Here is a 22329-nt window from a genome sequence, read left to right as displayed (position 1 = left end):
AGTGTGAAAACATCATGGCTTTTTCACTCTCTGGAATGTTGGTAAATATACCCACTGCACTCTGTGGAACATGGCTCATGAGGTCAGAATACATGTCAGCACATCGTGACCAGCACACACAACCATTGTAATACACATAACCTGGCTCATGAGATCAGAGGTTGTGGGACATTCTGAATCCTGCCCCAGCAGACATCTCATCTCAATTCCTGTATTCTGGTTGGTGAGGTCAGAAGGGATACCATTTCTAGATCATCCAGCATCAGGAAGTTATCCCACCTACAAACCGGCACCGTGTGTCTCCACACTTGAGCTCAAGCAGAACACAGATGAGCCTAGCACAGCCACACTAGGAACACCAAGCATCAATCTAAACATTCCCCAACACAAAGGAAACAGAAGCACTCAAGTAACAAACTAAATCCAGATGAGCCCATGACAAATGCAGAAGTAACATGAAAAACCCAGGACAACATTGTTGTGGCTGCCCCTCGAGACCCCTGAGCAAGACTACCACAGAGCCAATATCCGATGCAAAACACACAGGGGTTTATTGATAGCAAGCAAGCCTGGGCTTGGTCCATGTCCAACACTCGACACAGCGGGTGGAGGAGGATGGCCCTGAGCTCTCAGGGTGAGGGGTTTTTAAGGGAAAAACCGCAAACAGGGTGGCACAAGCCTTGGCATCATATGATTGGGTAAGGGTGTGGAACCTTTGGATTTACTGGTTGGGTTATAGTTATCATCTTGGGGGGGCAGACCTGGACAAGTCCCAGGCTTTGTCCTTGAGCTGCCATGGAGGCTGTCTGGTCTCACATGTTCAGATAGAGCCATGCACGTATCTCTTAGCTGGTGAGGGGTCCCAGACAGTAAACAACTGGCTGAACCTTGAGCAGTCAGAGTACTTGCAGAAAGGGAGCTACTGCAAGGACTATGTCATAGCCCTCCCAGAAACTGCTTGCTCAAGTCTCAGGAAACTGAAATTGAGGGCTGATCTCTGGGAGAAGACTGACAGCCTGTTATGGCATCTGCTTGGTCCTTTCAACATAACTCCTCCCAAAATGATCAATCACAAAGTAGTGGTCAACAATAAGAGAGACTTCAACCAAATTCAAGGTTGGGTAACAAGGAAAGCCCAATGGCAGATGCATGGATCTCCCTGGGAAAGGGAAAAAAAGAGATCTCCTGGGTGAACTGGGGGCAGGTGAGGATGGGAGCATGAGGGTTTGGGTTGGGAGGTGCATGAAGGGGCACTCTACTGAAAGAGATGACTGGAACAGGGGAGCATAATGGGGTCAGGTAGAACATGATGCAAGGGGAACTCCCTGAAATCTATGAGGATGATGCCAACTAAGATGTCTAGTGATATCGGATACACAGCCTGAACTGGCCATCTCCTGTGATCAGACTGTTGACTACCTCAATTGTCATCAGAGAGTCTTCATCCAGTAACTGATGGAAATAGATGCAGAGACCCACAACAAAACATTAATCCTCTTTGGGTTCAGGAAATTCTGCTGAAGAGAGGGAGGAAGGATTGTGGGTTCAGTGGGGTCAAGAACATTCCAAGATAACAGAAAACAACTAACCTGGCTCATATGAACTCTGTCTGAACCAATAACCAGAGAGCCTACATGAGACTGACTAGGCCCTCTACATATATCTGACAGCTGTGTAGCTTGGTCTACTTGTGGAACTCCCAACAATGGTAACAGGGGCTGTCCCTTGGGCTTTGGCTGGCTCTTGGGAACCTATTTGTGAGTCCCTGCTGTGCAGTGCTCTGTTTCCCAACATGTACTGCTCAGTATAATCCCAATTGGACAAGTCCTGACTCACAGAAGGATAGAGAACACTGAGATGAGGTCCTTAGATGGACAAGAAAACATGGCTATTACTCTGGGAATATATTGATGTCATTGGGCAGATACTGTTGTGGGCTGTGGGATGTGAGCACTTTTGAAGATCTGGCAGATCCAGTGCTGGGTGGTGATTAGGATAACCCACATGGCAGGGACCATGTCAAAGAAGGACTGATGCTCCATTAGTGGAAGCAAACTGCCCATGAGTAACGTCCCCGATGGGTAAGGTTTGTTATTATGCATGTCTTTCCTGATCTCACCCAGCAGTTTACTCCCCAGCTTGTCCATTGCTGGGACCCCAGGAAAGTTAAAGCACTCTGAGAGCAGTGGGCTATGGGACCCACCTGGTGAGACTTAGGGAGGACAGCTCCACAGCGATGCAAACCCCAGTAAAGCAAAGTGGAATGCCGCATTGACCTTCAGCTGTGCCTTGGCCACAGCATACCTCCCTTCCCACCTTGGGTTTGAATTATACTGCATAGACATTCAGTGTCAAATGTTAATGACCAAGATTTCATATAGAAAACAACAACCAAATGATGTTGATCCTCCATGGACTTAAGAATGAAGTTAAAGACCAAGGCCAAAGGGCAAGTGGCATGGCACTCATGACTATGGGATCTGTTCATTGATGGTTCATAGCCCACCAGAAAGAAACAGATGGAATCCATACCATGAGAACTCTTTGGGAATGAAAGATCAGCAGAGTGGGGAGATTGATTGGAAGACAGTGTCTTCTGTAACATAGAAACTATAGGTATTTCATTCTGGAAGCAACTACATATTTTGAGATTGGAGTCAATTTTGGAATACGCTCGTTGAAGGAGGACACACACTTTTAAACATGGTCAGTTCAAGCTCATGTACCCCATGCTTTTTAGTGTAAATGAGAGAAGGCTGGGGGAGAGAAAGAACCACAGATTGACTGTATCAGTCATGGCACCTAAAATGTAATTTGACATTGCCTGACTAGAGACAAGTTTTTTTTTTTTTTTTTGGTTTTTTGAGACAGGGTTTCTCTTGTGTAGCTTTGTGCCTTTCCTGGAACTCATTTGGTAGCCCAGGTTGGCCTCGAACTCACAGAGATCCGCCTGCCTCTGCCTCCCGAGTGCTGGGATTAAAGGCATGCACCACCACCGCCCGGCTGAGACACATGCTTAAGATCACACTAACTACTTGGAGAAGACAAGGATATGTCCGAAGAATATTGAGATTACAAATGCCATATAACCAACTGGACAACTCTGCTGATGTCCACGCCATTATTTCCTCCCATTGGGTTGACTTGTGTTTCTATAGATCTGAAGTTAAATAAACCCTGCCTCCTGTAAGTAGATCTTTGCCAACTATTAGACCATACAAGAGAAAAATTAGTTGTTGAGTGGCTGGAAACAAGAATGTGAGAGAAAAAAAAATCACTATAGCTTTTTGCCAAGCCTTGATTGGACCATTGCATGTGACATCACATGGAGTCCAAGTGATGTAAGCTAGATATCAGCCAATAAAAGGGCGCCACCTAGGGCTGAGTTTTGTCTTTGTACTTCAAAGAAGCAGTCGGTTGATGGGAGAGCAGTTGGATTCAGTTGTTTCTCCTGGATTTGGACTTTTCAAAGCCTGTCGGATCTCGACTTAGTGAGTATATTCCCCAGGTTTTCAGTTTAGGCTTTTGTCATTTGTTATCTATTCATTGCTTTATTTACATCTTTGGTTTGGGTTTTGATTTTTGCCTGTAAATGCCTTTTCCTCATTTCACCTCATTTTCCTTTTATCAATTTCTTTCTTTGTCATTTTTGCCTTTGTTCTTGTGTAATTCACACATATGGTGGTATATATTATCTCTATAGCATGAGGAATTTGATCATGACTTCCCATATCTGACTATTTTGCATTTTGATCATATTTACATGCTCTATTTCACTTACCCACACATTGAATGTGACAAGTACATTGAAATGATCTAAGGTTCTTTCCTCTGTTTGTTCAGGATCCCTAGGAAACAAAATGTGACAGTTGTGTTTGTGGAACAGGAATATTTGAAGTAACACTTTCTCTAGTTCCAAAAGTTTTCCTGAAAAAGGCATTTCATTCCTTTGATGTCCTATTATAGGACTTACCTCAATGTTGTGTGTATGTTCTGCTTTGTGTAAATTTGTATGTGTGGACGAATCCTAATGTTCCTAGGTTAAGGAATTCTGAAAATGAAGTATGTTGTTGTTGTTGTTGTTGTTGTTGTTGTTGTTCTTCTTCTTCTTCTTCTTCTTCTTCTTCTTCTTCTTCTTCTTTTCATTTTTTTCAAGACTGGGTTTCTCTGTGTCGTTTTGGTGCATGTCCTGATCTTGCTCTGTAGACCAGGCTTGAACTTACGTAGATCCGCCTGTCTCTTCCTCCTGAATGCTGGGATTAAAGGCATGTTACAACACTGCCTGGCAAAGTATGGTCTTCTTAATGTGCTGTTGAATTTGGTGTGAGCTATCTCTCATTAAGGACTTTCTAATTTATGTTAGTCAAAGATATTGCCTGATATTGGCTTGTTTTTACCTTTTACTTACTTGGTTTGAGAATAAGGGTAATGCATCTTTTATGAGAAAAATTTGAAAATGTTCTTTCCCTCAGACTTATAGGGTACTGAAATATCTGGAGAACATTGCTGCTAGATGTTGAGATGATTGAATTCATCAGTGAATTGTCCTGGTCACTGTATGAGTCTTTCTTGATACTCAATTCTTTCAGAGTGTTTTATCTAGTTTTATTTCCCAGACTTTAATTTTCCCTTTGACTTACTATTTCCCTCCTTCTTGGATGTATTTTCTATTTTTTATCAGGGGAGGGAGGGAATGGTCAGAGCTTACAGAAGGACAGTGATGCATGGACAGATCTTCCTTTCAGACAAAAGGTCATTAGTAAAGATGGTCTGGACACTCTGTGCGTGTCTGAAGGAGTTTTATTCCCACCAGACAAAGTGTGTCTCCATTAACTTCATGGTGTCTGAGGGGAAAGGAGTTGCTTCAACATCAAGAAGCAGGCTTGGTTAATATGAGACCTATGCTACATGACACAGGATGGGATCTGGAATTTAGGCTACTTGAAGGGCTCATTGATTATATTCACAGGGTGGATGGGAGAGATATGTTCAATGTGTGACTGTGTGACAACAATGAATCTGTCTTGGCTTCTGGGAAAGTAACAGGAGTGGGGTTGGGAAGGATAGCAGCCCTCTCTGCTAAGGGCATTTCCTTGGGAACAAGAACGTGAATGGAAAAAAATTAATAATTTAACAGAAAATAATTTTAAAAAATCACTGTGGTTTTTTTCGAGCCTTAATTGGTCCATTGCATGTGACATCACACGGAATCCTTGTGAGGTATGCTAGATACTAGCCAATGAAAAGGCACTGCCTGTGGCTGAGTTTTGTTTGTACTTCGGAGAATCGGTTGGTTGGTGGGAGAGCAGTTGGACTCAGTTATTTCCCCCATATACTTGACCTTTTCCCTGACCTGTTGGATCTGGACATAGTGAGTTTGATTCCCAAGTTCTCAGTTTGGCCTTTTGGCAATTGACTATTACTTCTTTCTTTCTTTCTTCTTTCTTTCTTTCTTTCTTTCTTTCTTTCTTTCTTTCTTTCTTTCTTTCTTTCTTTCTTCCTTCCTTCCTTCCTTCCTTCCTTCCTTCCTTCCTTCCTTCCTTCCTTTCTTTCTTTCTTTCTTTCTTTCTTTCTTTCTTTCTTTCTTTCTTTCTGTTTTTCAAGACAAAGGTGTAGCTTTGTGCCTCTCCTGCGTCTCGCTCTGTAGACCAGGCTGACCTCGAACTCACAAAGATCCGCCTGCTTCTGCCTCCTGAGTGCTGGGATTAAAGGCGTGCGCTACCACTGCCCAGCATTTCTTTATTTACATTATTGGTTTTGGTAGTAATTTTTCCCTGTAATTCCTTTTTATTCATTTCAACTGATTTTCCTTCTATTAACTCCTTTTTTGTCATTTTTGGCTGTGTTCTTGTGTATTTTGCAAATTTAATGTTATGTAGTAAATGCGTAGGATGAGGAATTTGATCATGACTGATATCTGGCTGTACTCTACTTTGATCATATTTATCTGCTATACTTCACTTCCTGGCCCATTAAATTGGACAATTACTTCCTATTATACAAAGGCTATGCCTCTGTCTGCTCATGACCTGGAGTGAACAAAATGTGACACTTGTATTTGTGGAACTGGCATGTTTGTAGTAACACTTTCACTATTTCCAAGTTTTTCCTGAATTAGGCATTCTATTCCACTGATGTCTGATTTAGGACTTACCTCAGTGTTGTGTGTATGCTGTGCTCTTTGGCTGTTGATGAATCTTGAATGTTCCCGGTTAAAGACGTCTTGAGCATACAGTCTGGTCTTATTAACGTGGTGTTGAATTTGATGTGACCTATCAATTACCCTCATTCAGGTTTTTCTAATCTGTCAGTCAAGGATATTGCCTGATACTACGATAATTTTGAAACGTCTTATATAGTTTGGAAATTAGGGGAATAACTCTTTTATGAAATGTGCTTGAAACTGTGCCTTCCCTCAGTTTATAAACTGCTAAAATACTTGTCGGTCATTGTTGCTAGTTGTAGAGATTGGAAAGTTGATTTCCAGGGATTTAGATTTCCTGTGTCATATTTATATTTATGTTTTTTCAGTTTTTCTTTATATTTCATCTTTTTCATACAGTACATCCTGACTGCATCTTCCCCTCCTTCCACTCCTCCCAGTTGCCCCTCACCTCCTCTCTCCACCAGATCCACTGCTCCTCTGTTTCCCTTGAGAAAAGAGCAGGCTCCAAGGGATAGCAACTGAACATGGAATAACAAGATGCAATAAGATTATATTAATTTTTTTTTGTTTTAGTGATAATTTGTACTTATTTTATCAATTTCCTCAATAAATGTTACCCAATTTTCATTTTTGAAAATTCAGCCTTTTATTTCCCTTTGGTTTCTTTTCTCCTTTATAGAAAACATTTTTAAATTTACTGGACTAAATAAATATATAAAGCACATAATGTGTATTATAGGTAACATATATGTATAATATAATATTTATAACTGTGTTATAATATTATATTATAACTATATTATAATAGATGCTGAGTATATTATGTATAATTCTACTAGTTTAGAGTTTGAATTCATTGAACTATTTTACATAATCTTGATCAACTTTGTTAAGGGTTTGCATTGTGGCACATCCTTGAAAAGAAGCAGCTCATTCTTTCAGGGATCTCAGGATTTTCTTTTCCATGCCAACTTTACTTATACCAACACTGATCTTTCTTATGATTCCTCATCCACTGCCTTGGGTTTAGGTTCTTCTAGTATTTTTGTATCCTTGAAGAGCATCATTAGATTGTTTGGGATATCTCAATTTCATAACAGAGAATCCAAATCTATATCCTCCTCTTCTAAAACTGCATTAATCTTTTTCTTTTAGCATTGTGTGGGTCTGGGATTACCCACAAGATAAAGTGGTTGGAATTGAGCAGAACACCATGGCCAACCACATGGAAGAGGATTATCTTGAAAAGGATTTCACGATGTTAACATCTCTAGGTTGTGGTTCATTCGGGGAGGTAAAGCTGGCCTGCCATCTTCCCACACATACACGAGTGGCTGTCAAGGTCCTTGAGAAAAACACCAACAGTGTGGCTGACATCAGTACTGAAGTGAACATCCTTCAGTCTTTAGAACACAGGAACATCGTTCGATTTTTTGACATGATCGATACACTGTCAACCACTTATCTGATTATGGAGTATGTGGCAGGAGAAGACCTGGAGAGCTGCCTCGGGGCTCTGGGCTGTTTTAAGGAGGAGGAGGCTAGAGTGATTTTCCAGCAGGTGGTGTCAGCAGTTCACTTCCTCCACCAGAGACACATCGCACACCGTGATATCAAATTAGAAAACATCCTAGTCGATGCAGCAGGAAATGCAAAGCTTTGTGACTTTGGTATGGCAATTGAAATCACAGAGGGGCAGATGTTGGAGGAGATCTGTGGCTCCTTGCTCTATTGGGCCCCAGAGATCTTGGCAAGAAAGCCCTATGATGGACGGGCAGGTGATATGTGGAGCTTGGGTATTGTTCTATATGTCTTAGTCACAGGGCACTTTCCATACATGGAGGAAACCCTTGAAGGTATGCACAGGGTCATCACCACCACAATGTGTCCCATTCCTTACCATCTGTCAAAACCCTGTCACATCATCATTGCCCGACTACTCATGGTCCCTATCTGGTACCGATTCACAATCTGTCAGCTTGTGGAACGACCATGGCTAGGGCCCATTCAAGAACATGTACTGCCTGCCACCAAAGAAATCCTGCCCAGGGTCGTGGAGACCATGTGCACCATCGGCTATACGTGTGAGGAGATTGTTTCATCCCTAACTCACAGGCGAGAAGATAATCATGTAACGGCTACATGCAACATTCTCAAATATCAGCTGAGTGGTGGGGACAGCCATCAGCAAGATCAGATGCCCTGGTTAACTAGCAGCCCTCCAGGTCCTGTTCGCCTCCCTCTCCCCTTGACCAGGAGAGCCAGTGAACCAGCATTTACAACCGGTACACAAGCTGGGAAGAGTCACGTTAAGGTGGAGGGTGTGGAAGAAAGAGGTAAAGGATGTAGAAGCTACAGCATGCCTCACAGACTCTCCTTCCTGGAGGCGATGCCCGGTTCAGACAACACAGTCCCAGAAAGAGATGCTCTTGTGGCTGATGCTATCAACACTGCTACAGAGGACACTGAAGTCAACAGGAATTCTGTTGACCCCCTGCCTGGCAATCTCTCTTCTCCTGAATCAGTCTTGGAGGCTACACCCACGGGATTTCTGAACCTGGGCTTCTGTGAAGAAGATTCATCCCAGGGGTCAGACATTCCCAGTGACCAGCCCCAGGTGGCACCCATGACATCTGGATCCAGGCCACTCAGGATCTGGAAACTGGTGAGGAAGCAAATTTCCCATGCACTGAGAGCACTGTGCTGCTGCTGCTGCTGCTGCTGCCTGCCCACCCCAAGGTGAGCCCTGAACCCTTGCATCAGGGATCAAGGAAAAGAGGGGACAGTGGAGACCGACATGGAGAACAGTTAGATGTGCCACATAGATGAATTCCTACATTGTATTTTGAATATACCATTTCAATATCCTTTTTAAATGAAAAGTTGTACCCACTCAGAGGGCACAGAATTTCAGATATGTGGTACATTAGATGGCAAATTCACAGCTTTCTGTTCATGTACAGCCCTAGAAGGCTGAGGCAAAAGCAGGTAGCATAGCATGGGGACCACAGCATGGGAAGGAAGGGAGGAGAGTTTGGCTAAATGGGGCAAAGGTTCAGAAAGGAGAAATCAGGGGAGGAATATGGCACAGAACTTTTATCTACCAAAGTCACTAATAGAGGTGCATTCATGTTTCTTTCTGCTTTGAAGTGTGGAAACTGAAATGGCCCAATAGAATTCCAGACCTGGTGAGGAGCCATGGGAGGGACCCAAGACAGATCGCAGGAGTGCCAGCTCCCTCCAACACAGAGCAACAGGCTCCTGCCTGCATTCATCCTCCAGCTATTGGGTCTGAGCTACCAATCTGCATCTCTTTCAGCTCAATTCAGCTTCAGAACTGTTGTGGGACAATTTGGGGTCATATAGCATATGTACCCCATGACCCTCTACCTTCCTAGCTTTGGTTGTGCTTGTAGGACCACTCACACTGCATGGAAAACAGCAGCCTCTACCACCAGGAATGACTTCATACCAATCACGGCTGCTCATCATCTTGGTCACTTTAACCTTCCAACTTACTCTGTGACTGCCTTATGGACAAAACAGCAAGACCTGTGTAAATCCTCTGGAGAATGGAGGTGGGTGAAGGAGATAAAGGGGACTAATTGGCAAACAGTTTCGAGACAGGAATAGGGGACATGAGAGTTGGTGTAGAATAAGGAGTAGAGTCTGTCCTGAGGAACTTCCTGTCAACAAAGGAGATGTGTGTGCTGACCTGTGACAGGGGCCGTGCACAGTCTAGAGCAGGAACAAATCTCCCCTGAAGTGCAGAGTGGGAGGGAGCAAGAAATAGCCAGCAATGAGGAGGAGAGGGCCTGCTCTGATGGTTCCTACCATGTGTCAAGGCACACACGTAGGATGTTGACTTGGAAATAACATCCTGTTCTTTCCTACAGATCTGGGGTGAAGCAGGAGAAAAGTGCAGCACTATTGGTCAGTGGAGTCCCATCCTCTTCAGTGCTGAGTAAGTCCTGTCTGTTAAAGTCACTAAGAGAGGCACTTTCCTTATTCTTTCGGGTTTTATTTGGGAAAAGTGAACTGGTGTATTTGAACTACAGTCTTGGTGTGGTGTAGTGCAACAGGAAGGATCCAGGCTGGAAATCTGTGTGATGATATGTTAGGACTATAGGTTCCAGTATCCATCCTCCAGGTTAGGGTCTCAGCTGCCATCTTCCCCATCCTTCACCTCACTGCTGCCCCTGCACTGTTGCTGAACATCCCTGAGAGTCACATGTAGCATCGACCCAATGAATGTCTACATCCCTCATGGTTCCTGTGGGACCAGGGTTCCACGGCATCTAAAAGGGCTGCCTCTGTCAACAGGACAGACTTGCACATAGATCTGAGGCTTCCCTCTTCTTTGATTCATTCATCACCTTCAAACTGCTTTCTGACTGTCTTTCAGAAGAACTACAGCAACTGTAAATCCACTGGGAGATGGGAGAATGGAGATAAGGGGAGGAACAGGAAAAAGGAGGATGGAGAGGATGAAGAGGAAATGAGAGGACCTGTAGAGAGGGTAGAGTGTGTCCAGAGGAGCTCACCTGAAATGAGTGGAGAAAAGGAGGTTTTGCTGGGGCAGGTGTTGAAGAAGTGAGACCAGGAAAAAATGTCTCAAACAGAGCAAAATGTGACCTCAGATTTATAGCCAGCAATGAAGAGCACAGCCTTGATTGTGATTGGCATATGTCAAGGTAGAGAACTATGAGGCTGCTTTGGAAGGGATTCTGATTCTGGGCTACTAAAGAAGGGTATTGCAAGAGAAGGGTGGCTGCATCATGCAGTGGGGTCCTCTGCTGGTCTTGTCTATCATGGCCTTTGGCAGATCTGATGACATCTATGTCTTTTTCTCCATAGCCTCCTTCATCCAGGCTTCCCATGGTGCCTCCCACCTCCTGATCCAAGAATTCTGCATCATTTTTCCATCTCATAGAGGCATTTATAACTGATATTTGACCTTACATTAACATTGTTCTGCTCCAATGTGGGAAGGTAAGTAGGCCTTGCTAGGCCTGATGCTGAGTATTGCCTCTACAAGAACAGCAGCCATGGGAATTCTTTATGACCAATGCCCACCATTGGGGTCAGACTCAGAAGGTAACTTTGATCATCATGAATCTCTTGATGACAGCCCCTGGTGCAGTGTGAAGCACTGGTTGAGTTGTAGTGTCTCAACTGTTTTCTAGGACGCCTTCCAGTTAGGGAGCAGCTCACTGATTTGGCAAGGGGAAATGAACTCAACAGGGACTCCAGGGTACTAATCTGTATGAATCATGCACCTGAAGGTAAGACTGAGTACAGTAAGTATCTGTGTGTGGCAGAAGATAAGTCTCTGAAGTCTGGTCTTGATGTGCTGAAAAGGATCCCTTGAAGTAGCATGTGCCAGCATCCCTGACACAGAGGGAAAGTTATCATTGACTTGCTCAACTGAAGAGCAATGGGAGACTGAGAGACTGCAGAGGTTCACAAGGAAGGAACCAGCTTCTCTGCTGTAGTTGGCCTCCAGCTCCATCTGACTATCTGATCCTGGGCTGTTAGCAAATACTGATGCATGTTAACGTCTTTGGCCGGATCTTCCCAGGGGATGATAGCCAGCTTGTGCTGTCACTGACTTCTAGAACCCTGACTATCTGGTGAGTCCAAGTGCACAATATAAGATCAGTCAGTTTGTTCAGGAAGAGAGAGAAATTTTCAGTTTGTGGCTATCACCTGGTGTCAGGCTGTGTTTCTGCTGCATATCAGTGAAGGCAGGGCTGAGAAATGGTTGAGGAGTATGTTGAATTCCAGAAATGAGATAGGAAAATTTCCTGAATCCTCATTTTATATATTTTACTCTTTTTGAGACTGGATCTCACTGTATGGCCCTGGCTATCCTGAGACTCTCTGTGTAGAACATACAGCTCTGAAAGTCATAGAGATTGACCCCCTTTCTCTGCCTCCTGAGCGCTGGAATTACAGATGTGGACTGCCATGCCTGGCTTCACGTACTGTTTGTATAGCATCAATGGTAAATTTCTCCAAACATTTGAAGGAAAGGAGACAAGTCTTGTGCTTCTTTCATCTCAACAGTGTCAGGGACTGAATTGAAGTTTCTTTCATCCAGGATGGAGTACAAACAGCAGCAAAGTCCAAATCTAACCTTCAGAATAGAAGTCTATGTCCACCAGTGAACAGATACCTGGAGGTGAGAACTGCTGTCATGAATTCTTCTGGGGACCCCAGTCAGTGGGCTGGAGGAGGTATGCAACTAGCTGATACATCCCTGGAAAAAAGGCACAGAACACACAAAGGCTACTCTCTAATCCTTTTTCTCAGGATCCCCACTGCAGTCCAGGCACAAATCCCATGACCTCAACCTGACCAATCAGGATCATCCAGATTGGCTACCTGGTCTGATTGATTGAGTTCTTTCCATTTGAGCCATGTGATCACAGCTGAGGACTCAAGGTGGGTCACTGAGACAGCTGGTGCCTGTCTTGGGATGTTGACGGCAGGACTTTCATTTTAAGGACACCAGTGGCAGAGGCAGTACATGAAGCCACATATTCTAGATAGGAGCTTCCAGTTCTACTCATCTGACACCCAGATTCTGTCTGCTTGTCTGCTGACTTCCATGGCTACTCTTGCTCATGGGTCCCACAGTGCTTTTGTTATTTGTCAAAACCACTTTGGGTTGCTTTTAGGCTACTGAATCTTGTTCATACTCCCTGGCTAATGGAGATCCAGGGCTGCAGGTTTCTGGATTCTGAACCAATTAGGACTCTGTACACCCCACTCTAGACAGTGTGTGATGGTAGAGGTGATCAGGCCCTCACAAGAACATTGTGGACCATCCCAGGAAGACCACTGTCCTATTCCATTTCCTGAGTGTTCTGTTGTTCATGTTCTGACCCCTATGACCTGCACATTTTGCATATGAAAAAGAAAGTGATCTTTGTCTTTGGGACAAGCTTGTCACACATAACACATTCATCCTCAGTTGTATCTGTTTTCTGAAAAAATGTGTAAATTTCACTCTTTGGGGTGAGTATGTGCTCTTTCCCCTGTATGCTCTTCATTTATTTATTCCTTTTACTTATTTATCCATTTATCTATTTATTTATTTATTTATTTATTTATTTATTTATTTATTCATTCATTCATTTATTTATTTCTCTCTCTCTCTCTCTATATATATATATATATATATATATATATATATATATATATATATATATATATTCATTCTAGGTGTCTTTTACATCAGGTATTTTGATTACATTCATGTCCCCATCATTTCACATCTGCCCTCCACCCCTACAACTGCCCCAATACAACAAAATTTAACAGAAAAAAGGAAACATAAGATAAAATTAAAAAGGGGGAAAAGGGGGAAACTCAAAGGTTTCCTCATGGACGCTGCAGTGACCGAGTGTGACAGAGTGAGTCACACTGTAAACCCCTCTGTCCACATATCTTCACTTGTTAGTGCTCATTGCGGAGTCACTGGTCTGGTTCCAGGACTTCAGTGCTTATAACACTAATTAATTTTGTGTTTGATACTGTCATCTGTCCTTTGCATTTGGCACATTAACTTTTTCACTGTCTGGGTATGCAAATTTAAAACTCTGACTTCAAAATCACCAGTGCCACAGTACAAACCCACTTCTAAATAAAGTGTCATGGTTGAGCAGGGGATGGAGAACAGAGGAAGATAACCAGGGATTGCAGAGGCAGCAGGAAAAAATTGACTAAGGGAGGAATTTAGAGAGAACGGAAGAGACAGATGGGATGAGCCAGGAGGAGAGGGATGTATAGTAGGTCTAGCTTAAGTGCTGCATATTTCAAATTCCCCTAGAGTCCCTTTCCCATGTCCGTCCTCTTTAAAGTGATGAACACTCTACATCAGGAGAAAGAGGGTGGCGACTTGCAGGTGTGGCCTGAGACAGCAGAAGCAGGAACTCTGCAGGAAGTCCAGATGGCAGTGTGCCCACTTCCCCAGCATGAAGGGTCTGTGTCCAGCACAGGAGGAGGTGAGCCAATTACCATAGATTTCCCTCCAGAAAATCCTCATTATCAAGGTAATATGATCAAGGGCTGGTGTTTCACAGCATCCTCCTCAATGGGGGCCATGAGCCAATATCACGTGCAAGCTGCCCTTGAACATGCAGACCTTGTGGACCAGTCTGCAGGGGAATAACTAGCAGTACTCATTAACCTGTCTACCCTTTAGGTTTCTGGTCCTAGTGAAATGTTTCCCCACATGAGGGGAAGGGAGCTCCTTCCTCTCCTTCCTCTCCCTCCTTCCCTGCTGTTGTATTTGCAGCCTTCATTTATCTCTGTGTCCTGACCTTCAGAAAAGACACAGTCCCACTGCCTTCTGGTCTAGTTTATGTGTTTGTGAAGGGGCCTCACTGTAGGGAGTTTCATCAGAACCATATTTGTCTCCTAACAGGAAAGTGACAGCAAGCTGGAGGAAAAATGGGTACCACTTTGGATGGAATGCTGGGACATTGCTCCACTTTGGAAGTGAGTGGGCCTTACCTAGCCTAGGGCACAGTGGTCAGAGGTGGGGTCAGCTTTCTTAAATCTACTTTGTACCAGGTCCCACTGGGTACAGCGGTCAGGCCTAGACAGCCTTGTTGACCACAGAGCTATGGCTTTCTGCTAGGCTGTCTGCTTGCTTGTCCAGCTGGGATAATTGTTTAAACTGTTGTCCCGTGCACCTGACAGTCATACAGCCTCTCCATGCAGTGAAGGATGACCACTCTGAATGGAATGATTGTCAAGGCTCATTTCTGGGCAACACATGGCTGAAAGCATCACTGAGATCACTATCTAACAGCCTGTAGTAGATGATTAGTTTTTGGTTTCTGGTTTAAACTTGACTCTGGCTTAGAGGTTAGGAAGAATGAGGCTTCTCAGGCAGGTCTGCCTCAATCCCAAGGGTAGATGATCATTGAGCTTGTGTTACAGAGGAAGAGAAAAAGCGGGAGAGGAAGGAGAGGGAAGTAGGAAGGGAGAGAGAGAGAGAGAGAGAGAGAGAGAGACATCTGAGGCATGGCTACAGTGGGATATTGAGATAACTTGGTGTAGGTGGCACATCTCTCCCCTCTGATCTTAATACCATTGAGAAGGAACACTTTGAATCAAAGATGGTGAACATCTTCAAAACACCTGTGTGTTGTGACATCCATTCTGTCCCTGGACAGTGACTTAGTCTGTGTTGTTTCCAGAGACTGGGGCTTGGGGATTCACACAACCTAGCAAGGGAAACCAGCCAAGAGACAATGACCTGCTTGTTCCTCAGCCAATGCCTGGTCTGTAGGTCTCTGTGTAACTACTCCAACAGGCTTCACCCTGATGGACTTAACCAAAACCAGGGCTTGTAGAAGGGAGTCTTGGGTACTATGGCCAGGCATGCAAACTCTCAGGAGACAGCACATGTACACCAGGGCCCTAAACCCTGGTAATGGCCTTTGAGAATGTGGATGTCAGGAAACAGAGTTGATGCCTAAGAGGCCAGGTGAGTATAATGTGAACTTTTTATACCGCTGGCCACTGCAAGGAGCATGTGGTCGCCTTTAGATAGTTACATGAGAGAAGTCAGCTTATGATCAGACTCACACATTCAACACCCTCCTTCCCCCACTGCCTGGCTCCTGGAAGCAGTAGGAATAGGTGCAGACAATACATGCTCTTGGTAACAAGAACTTTCCACACACTACCCCAAAGCTGCTCAGTATTATTCACTTCCTTGTGGAGAAAAGTGAGTCCACTTGATGCCGGGTAGCTTGCTCTTTTGCACAGTCTGACTGGTTGATAATATTTAAATTACTCTTAGGTCATTGACACAGATTGGATGACTATTGTGGTAACAGCCTGAGTCTCTTGTATCTGAGAGGTCAACCCCAGACCTCTCATTGACATCCTTTCTTTCCTCAGATCTGCAGGTTCTGCTGGATTTGTTCTGAGACAAAGCTCATCTTCACTGTATGTGCATCCTGTCTCATCTAGGCAAGTGTTCTGTGAGCTGGGTCCAGAAAGCACAGCGTCTAGAAACAGACATGTTGGTGAAACTGCGTTTCCTTCTTGATCCTACAGCCTGTTTATGGGACAATAGCAGAACAGCTAGGAAAAACCAATCCCTGCAATCAGGGTTTCTCAAGGAGACCCCACTGAGTTCTTCCACAGGAAGTCACATGGGAAGAAAAGGGTTATTATTCCTGCCTCATTAGGTCCTGAACTCCACCAGAAATAAACCAGCTATTATCTGAAAGGCCACAGGTCTAGGGTGGTGAATGAATCTTTCTGTCAGCCTCATCAATGGTCTAACATAAACTTTTTCTTCTAGGTGCCTGGCCATATCCTGAATCGTGGACCCCAAGTATTCCTGATTTGCATGTGTGCACACTGAGCATTGGTGACATGGAGGAAAAAGAGCACCTCTCCCCTCCCCTTCCTGGAAGACTAGCATGCCATTGTCTGAGCTCCAGAGGAACTCAGAGGCTCCACACAGCAACAGGAGGACATGCTGTGGAGGATGATGACATGGTTTCTCTTCCATCATCCAACTACAGACAACCACCCCAAATTACCAACAAGACCTGGGGAATCTACAGGAGTGTCCCTTGTGGAAGCCTCCCAGTGGGTACTTACTGTTGAATCCTGCCCAACATAGACCCATCTACATTTTGACAGTTCAGAAAGTCACCTATGCCTCTCTGTCTTCACAGATAACAAAGAAAACCTGCTAAGCAGGTAAAGAAATATCTCAGAAGAGCCTTGGGAATTAAATGTGCTTCTCTTTCTGAACTCTAGAGTGGATCTCCTGAGAAGGGCAGTACCCATGGACCACCTGTCCCAGGCCTCCACTAACATGAAGAGGCAGAACTTGAGGTCATACATTTGGCCCATCTGGTATTATGGTATTATGCAGAGAAGATTTACAAAGCAATATTTAAGTATTTAATTAGAATTCCAGCATAATTTCTATTAATTGGCATTCAGAATGCTTTGACCCCTGGAGGAGAGAAATACAAAGCTTTATGAGCTCCCAGCTTCTACCAGTTGTTATTCTAAAGGTGACAGATGTTTGCACTTCATCTATAGACTCAGCAAAACCCAGTCTAATGCTCAAACACAAGATGTAACAACCAATGGGACCTAAACCTAGAAAACATGGCAGAGGACAGGAGAGATCCCTCCAGACCCCCATCTTCTTCTTCCAGGACTTCCCACAAAACCTCAGAGATCCACAAAGACCTACATGGAAGTAATGGAGACTGGATATGTGGAACAGAGCAGAAAGCTCAGAAACAGACCCAGCAAAATCCTGCCAGCTGATTTTCTCATAGTCACCCATGGAAATCCAAGCAGAGAAAATGGCTTGTCCACCAATGATTGCAGAAGAAGATTTAAAAACAAATAAGAAACCCATTGAAAAACTGAACACAGTCAGCATTTCTATTGACCTCAAATACAAACACTATAATGCTCACATAAAGATATAGAAGAGGACTACATGATTTCCTGCCTTATAAAAAGGAAGATCAGAAATAACACAGAGTAGATGAACTGTGGACTCGGGAGCCCTGCTGCCACCAGACATGAAAATACAGAAGCTGGAGCATGGCTGGAGCAGACACTCCCCCAGGACATCTAGAGAGAGCCTGGCTCCTGACACACCCCAGGAAGACAACAAATCCCTGACAGTGAAAGTTGTGTGGCTATGAGGAGGTGGAGGTGTAGTATGTGCTGTGTGGAGTGAGGATGGCTGAAACCTATCATATCATGTGGGATGGAGATGAGCTGTCCAGCTGATCTGATAACAGCACTGTATGGATGGTCCAGTCAGCTGGGGAAAGCAGCAGGTCTGACACTTAGATACTCACATGTGCTATGCATGCCTCTGCCACTATTAACAACTTACATACAGTGCCAGTTTAAGGACATGAAGGACTCCCCTCACCCACACTCTCCACAGAGTTCTCTATGTATTAGGCCTAGGTATTCAACTCCCTTCTGTTGTCCCACATGCAATGCTAGATTCTAGACCATGCTAGACATGCCTCCAACAACAATGTCCTAAGACATGGGGAAATGTACCAGGCCCTGTTGCACACTTTATCTTCTGACAAGGACACACATTTACTGCTTGGTTCAAACACTCCTGGAATCTTCCTGCACTGACATGCAACACTTGGTATAATGCAACGTGGGACACTACACCCAAGCCACCTCACTTGTACTACCAGCTGTCAGACCATGATAAACAACCTCTACAACATACATACACACACACACACACACACACACACACACACACACACACACACATACACACACAGAGCCTCTAATACACTTCTAAGTCTTGGGCCATGAATGACTTCTCACCCAACCACACATTGACTGCTAGGTATCCGGCATTGCTAAACCCTCAGACATACCTCACATGTATTCCTAGGTCTGGATCTGGTATGTCACTCACATAATCCTTTATTATCAGCTACTTATCAGGCCATACAAGACACTCTCTTGCTACTGTACCCAAATATTCTGCTGGTATTGGACCCCACTTGACATCTCATCGTCCACTGCCAACCAACTTCAAAATGTTATTAGGCCTTGACGGACACCAGCTCAGCCATGAGCTGACACATACTCAGTAGGAATTGTGCAGAGCTCGACACCCCATTCTCCCACTGCTCCCCTCTGACATAGTTATCATCAAACACACTGGACACACCTCCACCCCTGTGACCACACATCCACTTTAGGTACCAGGTCCAGTTTGACCTCATACCACACATTAGTCGACAGCCATCAGACCATGCAGGGAACTTCTCCCCCTTTCAGGTCTTGCACAATACCTAGCAATTAGCATTGACAGACACCTTCCTTTTGCTGAAGACACATCCACACTGCTAGGCATCAGCTTCTACTGGACTTCTTCCTATGCTATACCATGTGCTGGGTCTCAGGCTCTACTGCTAGTTACTGGGCCATGCTGGACATTAAACCCTGTCCACACCACAGTGCATATAAAGTGCTGTGTGTCAGGTTCATTTGAACACAAGCTTCATCACACATGACTTGCTAGGTACCAGACAATGTTGACACACACCCTTACCCCCAATATACACTGCTGGACCAGGGGACATTGTAATTTTAAAGGCTCTGCTAGACACCTCCATCACTGACATATCAAGATTCTTGCTATCAGACACTACCACTTTGTGCAGATTTCAGTCATGTATATTGAAGTATATTGTATGCATATATAATAATTGGCTTCAAGTCTTACCCAAAATAGCACCATTCTATTGACAACATATACTACCAGACAGGGGCATGGGTTTAAGCACAGCTGAAAATTAGCAGGGCTATTGTGGCAGCAGGATGGGTGAAGGAAGAGAAACTTATTAGATGAGGCCTGTTATCCTGCACAATATCCGGGTTAGGACTGGGGAGTCCTGAGGATGTGATACACAGTAGGGCATCCAGGCCTCAGGCAGGTGTGCAGCAAAGCCTGAAACCAAACTATGTTTCAGGTTATAGTGGCAGGGGTAGGAGTAACCTGCCTGGCCTGGTAACTAGTGGGACATGGGTGGGTTTGGCATCAGGACTGGCGGGCAGTAGATAGTAAGGCCTGTCATGGGGCAGCTCCTGATAGTGGGATGAGTCTCTGTGGGAGAAGCAGGGGGATGCCCTGCAGTGTGTCTTATGAACACAATGGTGTATGTTGGGTGGCAGCAGTTGGGAGCTGTCTAGATCCATTAGGGCATGACATCTAGCAGGCTATGTAGGATTTCCAGCCATGCCTGTTCAGTAGTAATATATGTGGAGCAGTGGTGAAGATGATGATGTTATAAAGAAAAGTGTGTGTGTGTGTGTGTGTGTGTGTGTGTGTGTGTGTGTGTGTGTTTGAACTTGTGGTGAGTGTTCATAGAGTGTGCTGTATTGTCATGGAGATAGCTGTCTTAGAGAAAATGAGTCATTGACTAGGCAAATAGAAGCCCAGGGTCAGTATATTATTAATGAAGTTGATCAGAGAAAGTATCTTCAAGACATGGACTTGAGAGATTTGGAAAAGTAAGGGTAGAAAACAAGAAATGTCAGGCTTGATGAATACAGGCCTAGGGGAGAAATTTGACTTTATTTTTACTGTACCAAGAAGCCAAGTTTTCTCTTAGCCAACAACACTAGGTATCATCGTCTCTAAGGTGTCCTCACACTTAAAACCCACCCCCACGATGCTAGGTGTCAGTGTCTACTCTGAAAAATGTCTTCTACAGCAGGTGCCAAACACACATGCCTAGGCGTGAGGGCCAGTAGGTCAACTGTCCATTAAAGAAAATGCTCCTTTCAAACAGTTGGGTAGCTTGTCCTCCATGCGATCAACAATGCAATGGCTAAAGCCCCATGCACAGGGCTGGGTATCTGGTGTTTCTAAGGATCCCCTTACCTACAGCAGCAGAAGCCATAAACAGATGCCCACATACTATGACACAAGTGTCAGGGGCCAGTATTTATCTCTTCCCATAGAACCACATATACATACATGGATAGGTCACATTCCTGATAGGAATTGCCTCAGCTACATCAGTGCAACACACCCAGAACTAGGCATCAGATCCTGCTGGGCACCTCTTCCCCTACATCCAAAGGACCACACAGTTACACAGCTAGTTTTCTAGTACTGGTACCCCTCCCCATATAGTCAAATGCCTTGTATACATCCACACACTCACAAACACACTCAGGCACACATGCTTGTATGATCCCATGCACGTGCTCATGCACTGTCATCTAGCTGTCATGTCAACAAGGTCTCCCCCATTCAGCCAAAGCCCTGTTTACACACAGTTGTCAAAGTGCTGCCCTTCTGGGAGTCTATTCCCTGCAGCCAAACACATACACAGAGACAGACAGAGAGACAGAGTCAGAGAGACACAGAGTCCGAGGTCACGTCCTGCTGTTCCCACTCCTTAACAGACAAAGCTGTCTACTAAGGGCTAGGTGTCAGGTCCTGATACCTACCTCTTTTTCTATATTCATAGTGCAATATTCTTACACAGCTAGTTTACCAATATGCACCCCATCCCCTATAATCAAATGCTAGGTACACACTCACACACTCAGAAACACACTCAGGCATGCATGCTCCTATAAATGCATTCATGAATTCAATACACTCTCAGCTAGCTATCAGGTCCTAGAAGATAGCCACCATACAAGGAAAGCCCCACATATATTTCTAGGCATTAAGTCCTGTGAGGTAGAGGTATCACCCATACAAAAAAAAAACCTCCACATACACATCTAAGTGTTAGGTCCTGTGTGGTGTCCCACACAGAGCTAAAGCCCTATTTACACACAGCCAACAAGGTGCTTCTGCTGCTAGGTGTCCATTACTAAAGCCAATCTCTCTGTCTCTTTCTCTCCTCTTCCCCTCCAACCCCATCCCTCTGTCACATACACACATGTATATATGTACATCTAAGCCCCTGTACTGTTAGGTATACATTTGCCTAGAGCCAAAGACTCCCAATACATGCGATTTGACTGGTCCTTCAGGGTTATTGTCTCCATTATAGGCAAAGCCACCCCCTCATCAACACACAATACACACACACATATACACACACACACACACGTGCAGTTACATGGCAGGATCTGTTGGATTTACAGCTTCCTTAAAACCAAAGCACATAAACAGGGCCAGGTGTCAGCTTCTGTTAGGTCCACTCTTCCCTACAGCCAATATTCCTCTTATGCAGCTAGGTATCCTGACCTCATAGAGATCCACTGTGATACATAAAGTCCCATGCACAAGGCTAGGCGTCACATCCTGCTGGGAACCCCAGACACGGGCAAACACCCAGGCACAGCTCTCATATTCATATAAGGCAAGTGTCAGGTCAGGTATTTGTCTCTAGCCTTACAACCAAAGTTCCACATACACAAACATGGTTAGGTTTTAGGATCTGCTAGTTACCTTCTTCCCCAAGCAAAACACCAGGTTAACACAAACATACAAACATACAAATGCAAGCATGCACACATGCACATATACAATCATGCATGCAGGCCTGTGAGAACCCTCCCCAGGATGTGAATCCCAAGAGTTTTCCCCCTAGAATTCACCCATGAATGGACCTATGGATTTAGGGGAAGGCTAG

The 22329-nt window shown here is 44.5% G+C and overlaps 1 protein-coding gene across 1 annotated transcript; it reads left to right on the top strand.

Moving 5' to 3' along the window:
- The first annotated feature begins 3376 nt into the window (after positions 1-3376).
- Positions 3377-17597, top strand: LOC143270647 (putative sperm motility kinase W). Its single transcript, XM_076561405.1, has 13 exons — positions 3377-3491; positions 7322-8905; positions 9317-9744; positions 10063-10130; positions 11024-11158; positions 11353-11451; positions 12270-12350; positions 12482-12613; positions 14035-14178; positions 14601-14674; positions 16091-16162; positions 16500-16792; positions 16882-17597. Exons 1-3 carry the CDS (start codon positions 3421-3423, stop codon positions 9339-9341), a joined length of 1680 nt encoding a protein of 559 aa, XP_076417520.1. The 5' UTR covers positions 3377-3420; the 3' UTR covers positions 9342-9744; positions 10063-10130; positions 11024-11158; positions 11353-11451; positions 12270-12350; positions 12482-12613; positions 14035-14178; positions 14601-14674; positions 16091-16162; positions 16500-16792; positions 16882-17597.
- Positions 17598-22329: the final 4732 nt, after the last annotated feature.

Source organism: Peromyscus maniculatus, chromosome 23, assembly GCF_049852395.1.
Source record: "Peromyscus maniculatus bairdii isolate BWxNUB_F1_BW_parent chromosome 23, HU_Pman_BW_mat_3.1, whole genome shotgun sequence".
NCBI lineage: Eukaryota > Metazoa > Chordata > Mammalia > Rodentia > Cricetidae > Peromyscus > Peromyscus maniculatus.
Note: the sequence above shows the minus strand (reverse complement) of the source record. Positions and strands in the feature narration are given on the sequence as shown.

Coding starts and splice junctions, on each gene's coding strand:
- LOC143270647 (XM_076561405.1), top strand. CDS start 3,421: ATGGGAGAGCAGTTGGATTCAGTTGTTTCTCCTGGATTTGGACTTTTC. Junction 3,492..7,321: donor GCCTGTCGGATCTCGACTTA/GTGAGTATATTC, acceptor TTTTTCTTTTAG/CATTGTGTGGGTCTGGGATT. Junction 8,906..9,316: donor TGCTGCCTGCCCACCCCAAG/GTGAGCCCTGAA, acceptor TCTGCTTTGAAG/TGTGGAAACTGAAATGGCCC.